General features: G+C 46.1%; 1 protein-coding gene across 3 annotated transcripts in view; it reads right to left on the minus strand.

Moving 5' to 3' along the window:
* Window positions 1–19,666, minus strand: part of MYO5B (myosin VB) — a 338,275-nt gene that overhangs the window by 88,061 nt on the left and 230,548 nt on the right. For all 3 annotated transcript variants that reach the window (XM_042961933.1, XM_042961932.1, XM_042961931.1), the window contains 4 exons: window positions 16,304–16,426; window positions 15,466–15,549; window positions 2,464–2,619; window positions 1,478–1,575 (listed from right to left, as the gene is read on the minus strand). In XM_042961933.1, the coding sequence (XP_042817867.1) occupies window positions 1,478–1,575; window positions 2,464–2,619; window positions 15,466–15,549; window positions 16,304–16,426 (461 nt within the window). The remainder of the gene's footprint in view (window positions 1–1,477; window positions 1,576–2,463; window positions 2,620–15,465; window positions 15,550–16,303; window positions 16,427–19,666) is intronic.

Consider the following 19,666-nt stretch of genomic DNA (forward strand, 5'->3'; position numbering starts at 1 on the left):
AAAAGAGTCAACAATCGGCATGCTTCAAGGAAGGCTGACTCAAGGCTGTCTTCCTGACCTTTTCCAGCACAAGGTCCATCTGAGTATAGGTCAAATTTTATGAAATAATAGGAGCAGCAGGGGGTAGTTCAGATACTCTGACAGAGTTGCCGAAATAATTATTTCACAGAAAGAAATTATGCTAGGTCCAAAAGAAAGTCAGAAAGCCAGGAATAAGGTGCTTCAAAAATTTAGAATTATACCTCTTCTGGGCAGAGGATGTAACTCGTGTGGTGGCTCATGGCAATGGAATGAGAGGCTGCAGAGGTAAGGGACAGACTGTTCTCAAGGCTTAGGGGAGTATTTCAGGCAAGAAACAGAGTCTAAAACAAGGTGACAGAAGAGAAAAGGGAGACCAACCTAAGAAAACTTCAAGTAGACTCTATGGGCCTTTGACAAGGTTTATGCTATCCAATATGGTAGCCATCAGCCAGCTACAGGCATTTGAATATAATTAAAATGACAATTCAGTTCCTCAGTCATACCAGCCACATTCCAAGCACAGAATTGCCACGTGTGGTAGACTTGTGGCTACTATGTTGGACAATGCAGATTATAGAACAGCTTCATGTATCACAAAAAGTTCTATTGGACAGCACTGGTCCAGAAGGACTCTGAGGTTTGGTGGTGGGTAAATGAGCAGTCAGGAAATAATTATGCCATTTACTACAAAAGAGACCAAAGAGGGACCATTTCTCGAGGGGCAAGGAGTCTGACTTCAGACATGCTGGATGTGAGTCAAGAAAATGCAGCAGGCATTCAGAAATACTGGTCTGGAACCTGGCAAAAACCAGAGATGAACACAGACCCTGAACAGTCCCTGCTATATGGATTCGGGTGGGGTCAAGCATGTGGGCATGGGTAAAGCTGGAAGACAATTTCCAAGATAGGGGTAGAATTTAGGCCAGAGAAGGCCAAGGAGTGGGGTGGAGGAAGGAGAGTGGGTATGAATAACTGGAATTTCAGTGGTAGAAGGCACGTGAGAAATAGGACAATCTTCACATCTCATCACTCGACATGTCACTCGAGGTCACATCTCCCCAGTGGAGGAAGTCTCCTCTGACCACTCCAGCTATCTTCCCACCTCGGAACTGAACGTCTGCTATGAGACACAGGCATTTCTGCATTTAATGACACACTTATGCGGTTCTCTGATTCCTCAACACCACCGTAGACTCCGTGGGATTAGGGAAGCGTACCCTCTCATCTCGTTGAAACCTTCTAGATAGCAGACAGGTAGAACTTGGTAAATGTCTGTTGGACCGTACTCAGCATGGAAACCATCTGTGAAGTGTAAGAGCAACTATTCATCCTGCTGCAGGATCCCCCTCAAGGCTGCGCCCGTGTCAGTTCCACCTGAACTTGTAAGGAAGAGGCCAGGCTTCACTGGCCTGACTCTAACCGAGAGGCAGCTGGCCCCGCCCACGCAGGCACTTACTGGAAGGGGAGCTTCTCGTCATTTGGCTTGATGCAGCGCACGTAGTGTGGGGTCGTGGCATTCAGGGTCTCCATGAGCAGATGCAGGGAGGTACGGAACTGGGGAGACACAAGTCAGCGCCCGCTTATTTATTTAACATTTTGTAGATGTGTAATAAACGTAAAGAAACGCTCACAGACTGGTGATGGTAGTTGTTGATACTGTTATGGTCACGGTTATTATTAATCAAGGATGACAAATACAGAGACTCAGGGTCAGATTCTAGCTGACACTCCTGCCTTGCTGTAGATCCAAAATTAAGCCCCTCCCACATTGACATGAGCGCTCTTCAACCCACACAGGGAGAGCCCACCTGCCAACGTGTGTAACTCAGCATGGAGATCAAAGGAGATGAAAGGCGGGTCAATAATAGGAAATAGTACAGAAGTCATCATGGTGACTGGAGGCTGGTTATTCCTCAACTTGAGGCCCTGGAGCCCCAAGATCTGGTGCCTGGACATCCTGGAAGTTGTTACAGTAAAGTGAAATGCCCAGAACAGGCAAATCCCCTGCAACAGAAAGGTGAATGGCTGCTCGGGCTTGGCAGGAACTCCCTTCTTTTGGAAATCACACTGGACATAAAATCCCACAAAGGCCCCACAGAAAGCATCTCGGTTTTCTAGTCCCCAGGCTTCTTTAGTCCTCACTCTCCAGCCTGCTGACTCTAGACCCTCTCGCTTCTTCTACCAGGTGTGTGGTCCTCCCAGAGGTATTACATGCACTGCTGGGGCTATGCTCATTCCCTTCCTCTTTCCTGCCCACTGCCTCTAGAGGGGGCTTCCCAAGTTTCCTTCTTCAAAAGGCGCATACGGACTGAGCTGGGTGGCCGAAGATGCGGATGTTGAGGCCACTTCGGCCTCCCTCGGACTCTGCCGCCCTTCTTCATCTGCAGAGAGGCCGGACCTGCCACACGCACCCCGACCCACAGCTTCCTGCCACAGGCTGACCTGGTGGCCCACGGTTTTCTTGTGTTCCTTGTTGGAAACTTTCAGAGGGGGTCTGGCAGAGCGAATGTTGATCTTTGAGGACGAGCCCTTCCCAGATGCAGTGGTGGCAGGAACAGAGTCTTTGTCATCATGAAACAAATCAGCCACTAGTGGGAACTAGAAACAAACACAGGAAGACCAATGAACACAAGATCTCTTGGACTTTATGGTACTTTGACTCTTTCAAAGTAGCTTTCCAGTGCATACCCAAGAGACCTGCCAACACACATGCACACAAACACTTGAACGTCCAAGTCCATAACCACATTATTCATTGCAGCCAGAGTGGGAACACTATAAGTATGGATCAGCTGATAAATGAACAGAACGTGGAAGTTCTGTACAATGGAAGAATATCCGACAACATAAAGGAGGGAAATCCTTGTACACGTGACATGGACAAACCTTGAGAACATGCCAAGTGAAAGAAGCCAGACACAAAGACTTTCTAGTGCATGATTCCATTTACAAGAAATGTCCAGGGAATGGAAAGTAGTTTAGTGGTGGCCAGGGGCTGGGTGAGAAGAAAGAATTAGTAGTAACATGTACAGAGTGTCTGTGTGGACTAATGCAAATTTCCTAGAATTTAGAGTTTCTCCTCTCTGCTCCTCCTGAGAAGCCCATCTCTTAAGGTCCAGCCCTGCATCCTCCATGGACTTTCCCAGATCATTCCTTTGCGTCTCCATCATGCACCCAGGTACCAGCTGAGGTCTGTGCTGGGCCCTGAGCCCCATGCTTGCTGAGCCCACAGCCTTTAAGCCTTATTCTTGACAGAGGATGAGGACCAGGGAAAGGATTGAAGGAGAGAGTCCACATAAGCATATAATACAGTGCCTAACATATTATAAGCTCTCAAATGTCGTCCAGTTTTCTTATTTTGTTAGGGGGTATATACATGAAAAATCGGTCTACATGATCAAGTTCTGGGCTGAAGAGGAGAAAGTTAGAACCACAGAACTTCAGGTGGCAGGTGAGGAAAGACGAACTCAGAATCCTGCTTCCATCTCTGTTCATGCCAGCACCAGGCACGGTGGCCAATGTCGGCTCCCTGGAGCTGCTGGTTAGCGAGCGAACAAGGACTAGATCCCTGACCTCTGGATGCCCAGGTCAGAGTTTGTTTCAATACACAACAATATCCTGGTCATTTACACCAGCAATATCAAGGAAGTGGAAATACACATGGGCTTAAGATACAGTCTATCTCTGATGCACCTGTACTACATCCTCCTTATTGGAGGCTTCAGTGTGGGGATCTGGTGGAGCCAGTATTGGTATTTGAAGGTGATCCATTCTCAGATGTGGCAGTGGGAGGAAGAATACCTAAAAGGTAACTTATGAAGCATTCCTGCAGCTGACAACATCCCCTGAAATTCATAGCAGGAGTCTTAGGCTAAGGAAAGCTTAAGAGGCAACACCATCTCCATGAAAGTCTACAGGTTCAAAATGGCAGTGAGAGTCCACTTGTGCTGACACTGTCCTGCGTTTAACTTCCTAGACCTTTTACAAGTTGAGTCCCAGTTTAGTGGAGAATATACTGAGCACCACACCAACAGTTTGGGAAGTCCAAGAATCCTACAAAGGAGAGGTCCAAATTCCACAATTTAATGGCATACTCCCATCAATATTCCACATCAGTATTTCAGAGGTATTCTGAAAAGTTGTAGGGGCACCTGGGTGGCTCAGTCAGTTAAGCGTCCGACTTTGGCTCAGGTCATGGTCTCACAGTTCATGAGTTCGAGCCCTGCATTGGGCTGGGCTCTGTGCTGACAGCTCAGAGCCTGGAGCCTGCTTCGGATTCTGTGTCTCCCTCTCTCTCTGCCCCTCCCCTGCTCACACTCTTGTCTTTCCCTCAAAAATAAACAAAGGTTAAAAATTAAAAAAAAAAAAAACTTGTAGAAGCTATATTAGGCAACACATAGTTTTCTCATATTACAGTCCAGGGTAGGTCCTTCAAACAGAAATACCACACAGTATGCAGTTGCGATCTGATTACAAACGTGGGAGGTCTCAATAGTAGCACATTACAGTGTCTGGGCAGAAGAGAAAGATGGTGCTAGGGGCACAGTCAACCTGCCCCAGAAACTGGGTGTGAGATCCAGGAGACTTCGTTCACTCAGAGGTGGCTTCTGCAACCTTATCAGGTAGCATGCTTGGGTTGCAGGGTGATGCACCTAGAGCTGGGGGTACAAAATACACGCGGACACCCATAGGACCATTGGCAATAACTTCAGGCATTTTCCATGAGAAACTAGGGGGGTGCAGGTGTGCTGCTCACCGAGAATCCCTCAGTTTGAGGACCTCTGCTATGCTTTGCCCGTCAAGGGAACTTCTAGCAATTCCATAGGTCAAACACCTATCTTCACTGAGCCTGAAGCCCAGCCCTGGGCAGAGATACTTCACAGTCACAGAGAAAGCATGAAAACAGCTAATGCTGGAAACCAGCATCAAATGCCAGTTGAAGTTATAAGTGTATCTTCTGTATGAAGATTTTAAACTAAAACAGAGGAAACAAATCACTTCCCCCTACCTAACCTCACTCTTAGGTATTATCAGTTAAACAGGTTTTAAGAATTCCATATTAGAGTCGAAAGTAATGGCATACCGCAGGTCAGAAGTTGGTTTTATGCTACACGTTAGCTAACCATATGGGTTACAAACAAAGCAGTTAAACTGTGTGCACGCACGTGCATGTGCTGGAGGAAACACATGTGTCCTATTAAGTTCCGTTCTCCCTTCGCACTTTTCATTTTTCACCAGCATTCCATCAGAAGCTCCTGACTTCCACCTTTTACTGCAGCTATCTACCTGCAAATAAAGGTTGTGCTTCTTTAACTCCGTGGTCTGGGTTTGAAGCACAGTCTAAAAGCAACAACCAATGACCTTAAGGCCAAGGATCATCTCAGATAAGCAGCTCAAGTCCATCCTCACTACGGGCTCTTCTGTGGCTGAAACGGGCTGGTGACACCATGATAGCACTAGGGGAAGCTACACAGTCCTGAGCAAAGGACTCCCTGAATCCCCACCATAGGGCCTTGTCATCAGCCAGATGGCTCGGGAGGTCACCCCAATGAAATCATTAAGGAGGTCTCCCGGTTTCAGGTGACAATTCAGTTCCTATGCTCAGCATTTTTGAAATAGATCAACTTCCTCTTCATACAGGGTATTTCAAAATCATATATGTTGCCTTTTTATAGGGGAAGGTACTCAGGCTGTCAGAGGAATAAAGACAATTCAGGATTTAAAAAATCTGTGGCTAAAAATGTGCAGGTGCCATCATAAAGATGATACATTTATTAACTCATCATTTCCATGTGCTTTAAAAGAAGAGAAAATAAACATTAGGTCCCTGAATGTCAAGAAAATAGATGGATGGGGTGCCTGGGTGGCTCGGTTGGTTAAGCATCCAATTCAGCTCGGATCATGATCTCACAGTTTGTGGGTTCGAGCCCCGCATGGGGCTGTGTTGACAGCTCAGAGCCTGCAGCCTGCTTTGGATTTTATGTCTCCCTCTCTCTGCCCCCTCTCCATTCGTGCTCTTTCTCTCAAAAGTAAACATTAAAAAAAAATAAAATAAAAAAAACTAGATTGACTGGTTCGTTCTTTCACTTACCTATATACTTAACTGACCACCAAATATGCAACAAATAAATACTGTGCTTGGGGCTGGGAACACAAAAATGAAGAAAAACAGAGCCTCTTATGGATCATGGAGTTTATGATCTAGCATAGAAGGTGAACTCTAATCAATTAACCCCACAATTAAAAGCTTAATGACAAGATGATGAGCATCCCAAAGGAAATAAACAACAGAAACACATGACTGAATCACAGCCCCAGAGCAGAAATTAGGAAAGACTTCTTTTATGAAGGGAACTTTGAGGTAGTGGGTTATTCAGAGGGTAGGAAAGCATGTTAGGAAGTTTCTACATATCTGGGGGAACTCATATAAAGCCAGTACAGCTATTGGATACACCGTGAAGCAGGGCAGAGTGGGAAGCAAGGAAGACCAGCTCATACAAAATCCTTGAACATTTTGGTCTTTATCCTGAAAGCAATGTGAAGCTATTAAAGATTTTTTTTTTTTTTTTTAAGTAAGAGCAGCTAACATTTACTGAGCACTTAGAAGGTGCAAAGCATATATGAAAATTCACTTAATTCTCCCAATAACCACTTGGTTATTACAACCCATTTTACAGATAGGGAAACAGAGCCTCAGAGTACAAGATCACAGAGCTAGTCAGTGGCAAAGCCAGGATCTGCACCCAGACAGCCTGGCTCCAGAGCCCATAGAACAGAGGGTAGCACTGACCAGTGATCTTTTGGGAAAGCTCTCTCTGGCTGCAGTGTAACAAAGAGACCGAAGTCCACTGCAAACAAGGCACTACAGTAGAGCAGTTAAGAGACAGAAAAGCCAATAGCTCAGCAGGTATCTGGGAAGTGAGGTGCTATAGAATGGGCACTGAGCTAGGGTCAGGAGACACTTTAGTTTTTTTTTTGTTTTTTTTTTTTTTTGTTTGTTTGTTTTTTTTATTTTTAATGTCTATTAATTTTTGAGAGAGAGAACGAACGAACACAGGGGAGGAGCAGAGAGAGAGGGAGACAGAATCAGAAGCAGGCTCCAGGCTCTGAGCTGTCAGCACAGAGCCCGACACAGGGCTCGAACTCACAGACTGCGAGATCATGACCAGAGCCGAAGTCGGACGCCCAACCAGCTGAGCCACCCAGGCACCTTGGGTCAGGAGACCTTTTAGATCTGACTCTGCCACGTCATTAGCTGTGACCCATGGCCCTACTAGATTTAAATTTTCCGATACATAAAAATAAGGGAACTGAGGAAGGTGATTCCTTTCAGCCTAACTTAGACTCCTGCATTTTCTCTCTCTCCCTGTTCCCAGGCTACTTCCCTTAAACATGTAGCCTTCCCTGTCCAGCTGGCTCTCCCTATCTCAGGCAAGGGGTCCAGAGACACCACCTTCTGTCATCCTTCCTCACACCTGCCTCCACCCCGCATTCCATGGTCTGCCCCCCACACTGCCGAAATAGATCCTGAGAAGGCCTTCTGGGGACCTGACCTCCTAAATCCAGCGGCTGGAAGGGGTGCAGCCTCACTCTTGGTCCTACTTGATGTTGTTGAGGGGCCCACACCTCCTCTTTGAGGCCGTCTCCCCCGACCACGCAGCCCAGCTTCCCTTCCATGGGCCCATCTTCCTGCACATCTCCCCTTCCTGTGGCTGTTTCCTAGGACAGGGTCCTTACCGTTTATCTTTTCTAACACTGGTTCCCTGCACAGTCTCCTTCACACCTATGGCTTCAACTACCACCCCCAACCCCCACCAGCCTGTCTCTCCAGTCTTAATGTTCTTCCACACCCACGACCCACAGTGCCAACTATCTGCTCCATATCTTCCTCCTTGTGGGTGTTCCAAATTTGACACAGCCCAAATGGCCCTCACCCACCAACTTCCCAAATTTTTTTTTTTTTTGAGACAGCACAGGTGGGGGAGGGGCAAGAGAAGTGGAGACGGAAGATCTGAAGCAGGCTCTGCACTGACAGCAGTGAGCCCGAAGAGGGGCTCGAACTCACGAACCTCAAGATTGTGACCTGAGCCGAAGTCGGATGCTCAATCGACTGAGCCACTCAGGGGCCTCCAAACTTCCTAAATTTACATTAGATAGCCCGCCAACATAGCATTTCCTATCCTAATAATTACAAAGTTCTGTCCATGGTCGGGGTCCAGTAGGCCTTAATCACCAGAATGCTATTGTCCTAGTTGAAGTCTACCCAAGCTCCCCCAGACCACTGCAGGTGCCTAGAGCTTGAGTGCCCTCCTCCAGACACACCTGTATCCCAACATTGTCTTCCCATCAGCCAGAGTCTTCTCCAAATACAAACCTTATATCCAGCAACTCCTCGTTTAAAGATTCGTGGGTCCTCACTGACACACACATAACAACTGAAAACATGGGTCAGTGGCAAAATAGAAGAGACTGGGAGGTGGGGAGAGACAGTCTGGGCACAGGAGGGATGGAAGGGGGATCTGATGCCAGAGAGAGAAGGCACATGTGAGGAAGTGTCAAGTGCCCAGTCAGACTGGCACGGAGAAATTTCCACAGGGAAATAATTAGCAACTAAAGGCCAGCCGACGTTTTAAAAACATCACAATTCATTCAGTCTGCCATGTCTAAACAAAATACTGATTAAACTATTCTAGTTCACATACTTCCTGACATGGATTTAGGAAGATGTTTGAGTCAAGGGTAGAAGTTCCTACATGCATGATTACACTGTTTCAGGAGTCTACTTTACAGAAATCATGAATAGTAGCTTTTTCTCTGAAAACTCTATTAACTTCTAAGGCCAGGAGAATGTATTAGAACCACACAAGGAACTTTGAAATCAGAATCAACAGTAGGAATACTTTAAAATTGAAGCACCTTTCTGTTGCTTCAATCAGAAGATCTCACACTGGCCCTATGCTACAATTTGGGAAAGAACCCAACAAAGGTTTAGTCTGGACAATCTGCATTTTATTTTAAAAGCTATGTTTTAATTCCAAGTCTCGGCTCTTGAGATTGCATTTAGAAATGGCAGGATATCTGGGATGGCGAGGGAGAGGAGTTTGGGACATCAACTCTAGGAAAAAGGGGTAGGCTTTACATTCTACTGAGAACTTTATAAACTCCAAGAACAGACACCTAGAGTTCGAGCACAGGACCATATGCTCAACCTTGGGCTATAGGCAGCAGTGAAAGAACAGACAAATACTGATGACTGTACCACCCAACCCCATCCACCCACTGGGCTAGACAGGGACCTCCTGGTCTCAGCAGTGTTGCAACTATAAACCAACCTCAAGTCTCAATGAGGAGTAGTTACACCAAGCTCTTGCTTAATAATTCTCACAAAAGGATGAATTTCCAAGAAAGCTTTCCCTTTAATTGACTAACTCCAGTTATGCTTTAGAAGCACCAGAAAGTCTATTTATGAGCTGAGTGACCAATAACGTAACCACCACAATTCATGTAGGGCAGTCCTAGAGAGCAACATCCATCTGGGTCTTTCTGAAAATGTGCTCCCTCCAACTATGAAAACACTCAGATAATACCTTCAAACAAACCAAGCACTTCCCTGATGTTGTCACTTATTTCCAAGTGTCCAAAGATACTGGCTTGGGCATGCTCTGCTATTTAAGTCTATAGATAGATTTTAAGAAGCCTGAGGCAAATCTATTTGAAGAGGGATTAAAAGAAGTATGAAAACACTTTTTAAAAACCATTTGATAGTTTAAGAAAAATGTCAATTACAGCTGTATACACAGCTGTTACCTTGGAAATCATGCCTGTTTGCTTCTGTGAGAACATAAACCACCTTTCCTTCAAAACAGACCCATGAAACTAAAAGACATGCTCGAATAACCGTTTGATTAGAATCTCTTGCCCAAAACCTTATCTTTAAAAACCTAGCTGTAAACCTAATGAAAAAAATATTTTGTTCTCCAGCTGTTCTGTCACCTGGCCAGTGCTACCCTTTGGGGAAAAAAATCTCCAATTTTTAGCTAAAAAATATTTCATTTGCAGGGGTTTTAAATGAGCTTTGAAGGAAAAGCCTCAGTATTTTTTTTTTTTAATGTTAAAGAAAGAGGTGCACTTTCTTGTATTGGAAAGGGGATGATGATACTGTTTTATTGACTAAGAAGTTCTCTCTTACATAGCATAGTAACCTGTTTTTTTTTTTTTCTCAATATTGGTGGCAGGTTTTTTGTTTTGTTTTTTTTAACTACCAACACCAAATGATCTTAAATAGGAAGCACTCCAAATACCCTTAAAAGTGTTTAAAAATTCAGGGGTGCCCGAGTGGCTCAGTCGGTTAAACATCTGACTCTTGGTTTTGGCTCAGGAGAGCCTGCTTAGGATTCTCTCTCTCTAGCCCTTGCTGTCCCTCCCCTGCTTGGGCACTGTAGGGCGCTCTCAAATAAACAAACCTTAAAAAACTGATTTTTTTAATTCAGAGGACCTGAATGGGCAATTTTCCAAAGATAACACAAATGGCAAATGGATACACGAAAAGATGCTCAACATCACCAATCATCAGGGAAATGCACGTCAAAACCACAATGAGATAGCTCCTTACACCTGTGAGAATGGCTGAACTAAAAAATACCCAAGAAATAACAAGTGTTGGTGGGAATGCAAACTGCTGCAGCCACTGTGGAAAACAGTATGGTGGTTCCTCAAAAAATTACTACATGATGTAGTAATTCCACTACTGGGTATTTACTCACAGAAAATGAACACACAAGTTCAAAAACTAATTTTTTTAAAAAATTTTTGAGACAGAGTATAAGCAACGAAGGGGGAGGAGAGAGAGAGGGAGGGAGGGAGGAAGAGAGAGAATGAATCCCAAGCAAGCTCTGCACTATCAGTGCAGAGCCCGATGTAGGACTTGAACTCACAAACCATGAGATCAAGACCTGAGCCAAAATCAGGAGTCAGCACACACAAGCAGGGGAGGGGCAGAAAGAGAGGGAAACCCAGAATCCGAAGCAGGCTCCAGGCTCTGAGCTGTCAGCACAAGAGCCCAACGTGAGGCTTGAACCCACAAACTGTGAGCTATGACCTGAGCCAAAGTCAGACGCTTGACTGAGCCACCCAGAAATCTTAAACATATGCTCCTTTTGAGGTTTTTTTTTTTCCCCCCAGATAAAATACTGTTTTTTATCATCAACACTGGGAGGCAGAAATCTCCATCTTTACTACCTGAAACAAATCAGTCTCTTAATGACTTAAAGTCATGTTTTAAAGGAGCACTTCCTAAGTCTCTATTTATAGCTCTCCAATAGCTGAGAAAGCAATTAGCTACATTATAACCTCTTAGTATAACTGGCTTTACTAATTACATTCTCATTAACACTGTTTTATTTCGTTGCTCTTGGTGGGAGTTCTTCAAGCATCCCTTTGGCTGGTAGGGTACGTGGGAGTCTTGCAGCCATTACTGCTTAATTATTCGCAATGATTTCTTAATTTCTTATCAGGGGTGCCACACCAAAGAAAAAAGCTAATAGGAGGGGTGCCTGGGTGGGTCAGTTGGTTAAGCGTCCGACTTCGGCTCAGATTATGATCTCATGGTTTGTGAGTTTGAGCCCGGTGTCAGGCTCTGTGCTGACAGCTCAGAGCCTCAAGCCTGCTTTGGATTCTGTGTCTCCCTCTCTCTCTGCCCTTCCCCCACTTGCACTCTGTCAGTCTCTCGAAAATAAACATTAAAAAAAAAAAAGAAAAAAGAAAAAAGCTAATAGATCTCCCATAAAATAAAAATACTTGAAATAAAACTATGAGTTTACATATAAGATTCGAGACTTATCTGTGCTTAGGGAGAAGAAAACCAACCCCAAAACTGGGCATTAACTCCATGCCATAGGGCTTTGGGTCCTTCCAGGTAGTTTTCTCTTTGTAATACGGAGTTGGAAACATAAACCTTCTAGGACTGCTATAAAAACAAACTTTTAAAGATGACAGAGGCTCAATGAACAATGAGTTTCAAAAATGCTACCACGACAGGTGCTGCCAGACATGTCCATCTGTCCAAAGGATTCAAAGCACAGTTGGAGCCACTCTTTGATTTGTAGCTGTGGTCTGTGTCGGGCCCATCTGTAGGTTTACAGTGACCTAATTTCAGTCTTTGCCTTCTACTTTCTGGGATGTCTGGAATGGGCTCAGGGTGGAGAGTTCTTAGTCCTCCTCCTGCCAGGGTCTGGGAGGACAGGAAGCCCCTCTTAATCTCTGAATGCTGCTGGCCACCATCATGGCACCTGTGAGGGTGTGCTGGGATGCAGCTGGGGGTTGGCAACAAGGTCACTGGTTCTTTAGAAAGATTAGTCGGTCAAGAGGAAAGCTGGAGTGCAGTAGGTGGGTAGGGAAAAGGACGACCATAATCTTCTGAGAGTAGATCATGGACCTATCCTACATGCCCAATCTAGGACTATCTATAACTGTGACATGCATACTCTTTGAACCACTGACCTCACTTCTAAAAACTTACCTGACTGATGCAATTGCACAAAGAAAAGATGTATGCAAAGGGAATTCATTGTAGATTATCTGAATTATCAAAATACCAACTATTAAAAAAATGATACACTCATGTGGAAAGACAGCAAAGATATAAGTGAAAAACTAAAGAACTATATATAATGGAATTCATTTCAATCTTACAAAGATGTACCAACATGCTTGTCTATGCAGAATGGTAACTGATGAAAAGGTGGGTCAAGGAATGGCAGAGAATGATTTATGCTACTTGAATTTATGAGTCTATATCTCATTTCTAATAAAAACCCAGTACCCCCAAACTAACATGACACTCCTATTCAGTAAAGACCTAACACGGCACACTTAAGACTGCTATCCCTGGGAGGGCCTCCTTGTAAGGTTGACCCTTGGCTGGGAACTTGATTTTGGGAGGGTTTTCACCAATCCCTGGTAAGAATGGTTCACTGGGTCCAAGAGGTTCATGCAAACAATACAGTGTATGTTGAACTCCTGCCTTCCTTTTGGGAGTCTTGAAATTTCGGTACATGCCAGGCAAAGGGTGCCTCCGTAACGGACTCCCGATAAAAAACTCTTAACACCTCTGCTCAGACCAGCTGCCCTAGTCTATACTTCACATCACAACTCGCTGCTGTGGAATGAAGCACATTCTGTGCACTGGAAAAGGACTCCTATCACCTTGGGCCCGGTTTTCCCTCGACTTCACCCCATGTACCTTGCCCTTTGCTGATGTGCTATGTATCCTTCTGATCTAATAAGTCAGAGCCTGAGGTATAACTGCTGAGTTCTGTGAGTGTTACCAGCAAATAGTTGAATCTGGGGGTGGTCTTGGGGACCCCAACAAACTTCTTTTTCCATACCACAAATCCCTGTCTTTTTCACTAGACTGTAAGATCCACGAGCTTAACTACATGTATTCGTTACCACTCCCCACCCACCCTTCACTTGTGCTCCTACCTGGAAGGAGAAACTTCTAACAAAACAGTGAAGTTTCTCAGCTTCTGACGTCACTGTGTCACTAACAGGTGGTCACAGGGCTGCAAGCGTTGAAGCACGATGAAGCAACGTGCTCCAAGAGCTCACGCCTTGGTAGCTCCCTGTGCTTTTCTCCCTGTGGCCTGTGCCTCCTCTGTCCCCACCTCCCTTTCACAGAATAGAACAAGCCCTATTACCGACCACGGACTACAGAGCTGCAGACTTGGCAAGCTGAGAGGTTGATCTTGTGTTGAATTCCAGAGTGATACACACATTTACCCAAATTTCCCTCAGTAACTAATGGTGCAGATATCCAGAGAGGACACTGAGCCGGGGTCTGCCCCGAGCCACCCACATGCTGGTACGAAGCCAAAACTTCCCTAGAGCCCTTGCTTGGGGTCATGTGATGTAATGGGCTTTACTTGTCCTTCTGTCCTTGGGTCCATTCTGGTTGGTGTACTTTCTCCATTCCAGCATCTCCCCCTATTGCCATTTGTCTGAAGCTTATCACAAAAAGCCATTAATCTGCAATGTCTAGTGTTATCAGGCCCCCGCAGGGAGTGCAGTATCACGAGGTCTGGGAGAAAGCCTCCCAAATCCTGGCGAGTCTGTTTCTAGGTTTTCTCTGAAGGGCTGCAGCCACCAACAGCACGTGCATCAGTACGCTGGCCTTCTGGAATGGCGGTGCCCCCGCCTCTCGTGGCTGCAGGGCCCTCTCCCTGCATCTCCTTGCTGTGCAGCTCCTGGGTGGTTATCTGCCACTCATAGCCCACTAGGATATAAGCACCTACAAGGTAGAATCTGTCTTATCCACCTTTGTATGATGCGAGCTGTGTAGGGGGCAGTGCCTCACAAGGTTGGTGCTTAATATTTGCTTAGGTGACTCGGTGCCTTGTAACCTCTGCCTGTGGAATGGACACAGTAATTTGCTGTCTTTTTGTTGTGCTCACAATAAATTAAGTAGATAAGAGACAGTTAACGTTCCCTCAAATTCTACCTTCGATTCCATTTATTTATATTAATTTTTTAAAAATTTTCTTTATTTTTGAGAAAGAGAGACAGAGTGCAACTGGAGGAGGGGCCGAGAGAGCTAGACACAGAATCCCAAGCAGGCTCCAGGCTCTGAGCTGCCAACACAGAGCCCAACACGGGGCTTGAACTCACGAACTGTGAGATCATGATCTGAGCCGAAGTCAGATGCTTAACCCACTGGGCCACCCAAGCGCCCCCTTTCTATTACATCTAAGTGTTTGCTTATAGGAAGATTCTGTAGGTGCTAAGCAGAAATTAGATGCATGAATACCAGGATCTTAGAGGATTTATTTTTTATTTTTTTATTTTTTAACATTTATTTATTTTTGAGACAGAGACAGAGCATGAACAGGGGAGGGTCAGAGAGAGAGGGAGACACAGAATCTGAAACAGGCTCCAGGCTCTGAGCAGTCAGCACAGAGCCCGACGCGGGGTTCGAACCCACGGACAGTGAGATCGTGACCTGAGCCGAAGTTGGACGCTTAACCGACTGAGCCACCCAGGCGCCCCAAGGATCTTAGAGGATTTAAATCATTTTATACTGGCAGGTAGGACATGATGACAAGAGACATAATAAACTCCAGTGACGTTTTCATGGATACACTCACTGCTGTACCCTCTCCTGATGGTCCCCTCTGGTACCCCCGCCCCTCACAATGTCCCTCCATTAGCTGGGATCTTTCCCAGTTGCCAATCCTACCCCCCCCCCCCCCCCCCGCCACCCCCCATCCTTCACCACCTCCTTTCTTCCCTCCATCACGCCATCTTCAAGTGTTTTCAGATGGAAATAACCTACCAGCCCCTTCGCCTTCCCCCTGCCTATCACCATTCCAGAGCAGGGCCCCCAACCACCACACGCAGCCCTGGCCATGGATGGTCCTGCCCTAGCTCCCCATCTCTGACGCCCTTTACCTTGCTGGCCTTCAGGATGTTGATCTGCTCTTCATACACCGTGTCTCTGTTTTTCTCCAGAAAACCATCTGAAAGGTACTCCACCTGGGGCCCCAGAGGGAAACAGAAACAGAAGTCAAGCGCTTCAGCCTGACCTGGAGCCTTCTGCAGCTGCTTGAGCACTTAAATCCTTTCGGCTCATCTATACTTGTTTTCTGACCAGTTGTGAGTAACTGGGGAACCCACAGATGTTGCCTTTTAAAATGCAAACCCAAGACGTGATCAGGAATTACACAGAGCAAATTGAGTATTCATTTTGTGGAAAAACATTGTTTCAAAAAAGGAGTTCCCATAAGATGGCCCAAGGCATCTTATGGTGCTGAAAAGGCCACTAAATTAGAATCTGCATTTTAACGAGACCCCAGATGATTTACGTGCAGATTAAAATTTGGGAAGCACGGGCTCGCACAAACAGAACTCCATGTAGCAGAATTCTGTGCACACCAGTTCCTCGGAAAGGAGTTGCCCAAAGAAGGGCACCACTCTATTCTCGCATCCTTCTCCTCTGTCCAGGGGAGATTCATGACTATCTTACGGCTCCTGCATTCCCAGGGAAGAGACCCTCAGTAAATAATGGTTAAGCATATGATTGGGTAGCTAGAGCCTCCCTCCACCGCCTGGGGCTCTGCCGTGTGGTGACACTTTGATGGATCACAGAGGGGTGTGGGAAAGGAAAGAAAGGGTACAAGAGGACCCTACCTAAGAAAGGTTTAGGCCACTTCAATCGAAACCACTCCCTGTGAGCCCTGAGCCCACGCAGGGGGAGCCCACAGAGCACAGAGCCCACAAAGACACTCACCTTATCAGCAAAGTGGACCACAATGAAGGCTGTGTTGGACATGCGGGGTTTCTGGAAGTGCTGGCTGCCAGAGTGCCGGTCATAGAGCTTCTGTGCCCAGTTCTGGTCAGTTCCTTTAGGGACCTGCAAAAACATAGAAGAGGGCAGAGTGCTGTGTGAAAAGGAAGAAGCAAGCAGAGAGCCATGCCATAGGGAGATGGGAGTCCACCAGTAAGTTGACCTCACAGGGGCTGGATTCAGCTCTCAGACCTGGACCCTAACTGGACAAGGAAAACAAGATTCGGCCACGAACACTTTGGATCCCGTATGCCATGCTTTCCACACGCCATGTGGGCAGGCTCCAGTAGTGTCCGTAGGAGTGCACCGAGCCTCAAAGAGCCTGCTGGTTGGTAGCCACTGAAGGGGTTAGGAGAGCATGAGCATGGAGCCCAAGGTCACAAGAGCAGAGCTGGGACAAATGTGACCCTGTGTCTTCCCTGCCATTGGGCCCGTGACTTCAGTGTCATGAATGTGCCACGGCTACCGCTAGCACCACGTCCCTGCTCACTCAGCCCAATGCCAAGAGCAGGAGAGCCCCCCTCTATGCTCATCTAGACACCACTGTCCAGGCTCCACTCAAGTCTGTCCTCGTCTCTGAAGCCCATCCTGGCCACTCTTGATCTCACTTTGGAATCCCTCATGATTAAGCACTTACACATACACTAATCCAGTTCGCCGTTGGTTTTTGTACATTGCCTTGTCGCTGCGAAGTGCAAGCTTATTAGGCTCAAGGAGTATGCCTCACTGTTTTTTCACCTGCTCCTCAAAGAACTGAGGATTCTTTGGGTTCCGGGTGGGCGCCTGGGTGGCTCAGTTGGTTAAGCATCTGACTTCAGCTCAGGTCATGATCTCATGGTTCGTGATCTCAAGCCCCACTTCAGGTAAAACACAAGCCCCGCTTCTCTTTCTTCCCCTCACTCACTTGCACCCTCCCTCAAAAAAACAAAAGGAATTGGGTTCTGGGCACACACCAGGTATTAAGTACCTAGCGAATGAGCTACATAGTACTCTCTGCCATCCTCAAATTTGCATGTTTCACTACATTAAGCATTCTGAAGGGCATTAAGCATACATTAAGCATTCTTTATCTTTAGAGCTGGCTTCAAAAAACCAAAAAGCATCTTGCTTTGTGGAAGACAGAACACAGTCACTGTAACCACTGTGCAAATTGTCCAGGATGATGGTAACTCTACCAGTTACCTGTACCTACTCTCCTCTGTCATCCTTGAAGACCACTGCACACGCCCTTTCCCCAGCCCTGGGTCACAACTAGACCCACCATTCATTAGTTTACACTGTACATGTGGATGAGGCAGGGCTGAAGGTGACCCTTACACCAGCCATTTAAAAAGGGATTTGTTTAGTAAACTAACAATCTGCGGCATAAAAAAAATGCTTACACACTTAAGAACACATTTCTCAGAGAGTAAGTAAACAGATTTTTCTCATTTTCAATTTAACGTAACTATTATTGAGTACCCACTGCTAAGTGCCGTAGGTAATTCAAAAAAAGAAAACTTTCTTGACAGAGGCTATTGTGTTAAGCAGACAAAATACATCCGATTCAGCACTTTCATGTATACGATTTTACATTTGTCTTCAAGTATTCTGTGTTTAGAAACAGCAGATACAGGGGAGGAGAAGGGTGAGCTAGGCAGGGCTGTTGGAGGTCAGGACAGGAATACAGCGGACTGGACAGTGACAGAACCGGGGCAGACAGAACAGGAAGGGCAGGACTGCGAAGAGAAGACTCACCTAGGTCAACGCATTTGCCAGCATCAAAATCATCTTGTCTTGACAATGAAATTGGACTTCTGTTAGTAAATGCCATAATCCTACGTATTCCCTCACTCAGACTGGCGTGAGTCAACGAACAAAGCAGGAAAACAGTATTATACATTTCCTGACAAGGGTCTTCTTTCTTGACCACCACCAGCAAGGAACAGGGCCAGCAGGAATTCACAACAATTAATACTAACAGCGAATGCCCATAGCACTTCCAATCTGTCAGTTTTCTATACATTTTAGAAGCATCAACTCATTTAATCCTCACAAGAATCCTATCAGCTAGGCACTATGTTTATACAATTTTACAGATGAAGAAACCGAGACAGAAAGGTTAGGGAACTTGCCCAAGTTCATATAGTTGGGAAGCAGCAGGGCCGGGGTTCAAACCAGGACAGGCTGGCTCCGGACCACGTCCTCCCTGCTACCGTGCTTTCCTGCCCAACAACAGCTTTAAAGGCAGCCACCAAGACAGGGTTGGGGGAAGGCACTTATCTCCAAAAAAGATTCAAAATGAACATAGGAGAAAGAGGGCAAATCTTGTATTTTGATAAAATCTGGGCTGGGCGATCAGTAGCTCTGAAATATGCTGAATCACATCCTTTACAAGCTTCATGCAAGTGGCCTTACTCTCTCCTCAAAATAATGTGAAGAGGGCACTGGACCAGGAGCCTGTCATCGATTGATTGTTGTGGGAGTCGTGGCACAACTCTGAACATACTGCCAACCAGGGAATTGTATATTTTGAGCAGATAGTGTGGTATGTTAATTACACTCAATAAAGCTGGTAAAAACGCATTAATACTTGATTTTACTGTTATTGAAATTATAAAAGTTTAAAGAAATACGGAAGAGGGAAGAGCGGGAGACCTTGGGCTCCACGGCACCTCTTCCCCAGCAGGCTGGGCTGTAACCCTGGAGCCCAGGAGCTCACTGCACTCTCTCTCAGACTCCTTCCTCCCCTCCTGGCTGCCGCCCCCAATGCCCATTCCAGGACTTGACTTTTCCACCTTCATGAGACCCTCACCTGCCATGGGGTCTGGAGAAGTCAGACCATTTCAAGTTCTTCTGACGTGACGTTCCATTTGCCCAGCAGAGCTCCCGTCCCCCACAATCCAACTTCTCTGCTTAAACAGTCCTTTGGGTGATGCTTCTTACAACACTTTCTCAGTCACCTCCTCCTCAGTTTTTCCATCTCAGTCACCACAGTGACAACTTGTGGTGCATGCCTGACCCCTCAAGAGATGTGCGAAGGGCAGGGAGTCAGCTGGTTACATAGGTTCGTGGGGCTTGTTGGGCAGATGAACGGACAGACACAGGAAGGCCTCCCTTCTCAAGGTTTCAACCTGTTCACAAACATGTTGGACAAGGAGACCTCCAGGGCAACTTAAGCAACTACGAACCTTTGACCCTAATACTAAGTAAGCTCTTGTGAGAGCAGGCTGGACCCAGGTGAGGAAGCAGAGACCTTCAGCATGCTTTCCCTCCACTGCCTCAGCAGTGAGTTACTGGAAGGTTCGCAGTCCGCCATCCACCCTC

The sequence above is a fragment of the Panthera tigris genome, chromosome D3 (assembly GCF_018350195.1).
Source record: "Panthera tigris isolate Pti1 chromosome D3, P.tigris_Pti1_mat1.1, whole genome shotgun sequence".
Lineage (NCBI taxonomy): Eukaryota > Metazoa > Chordata > Mammalia > Carnivora > Felidae > Panthera > Panthera tigris.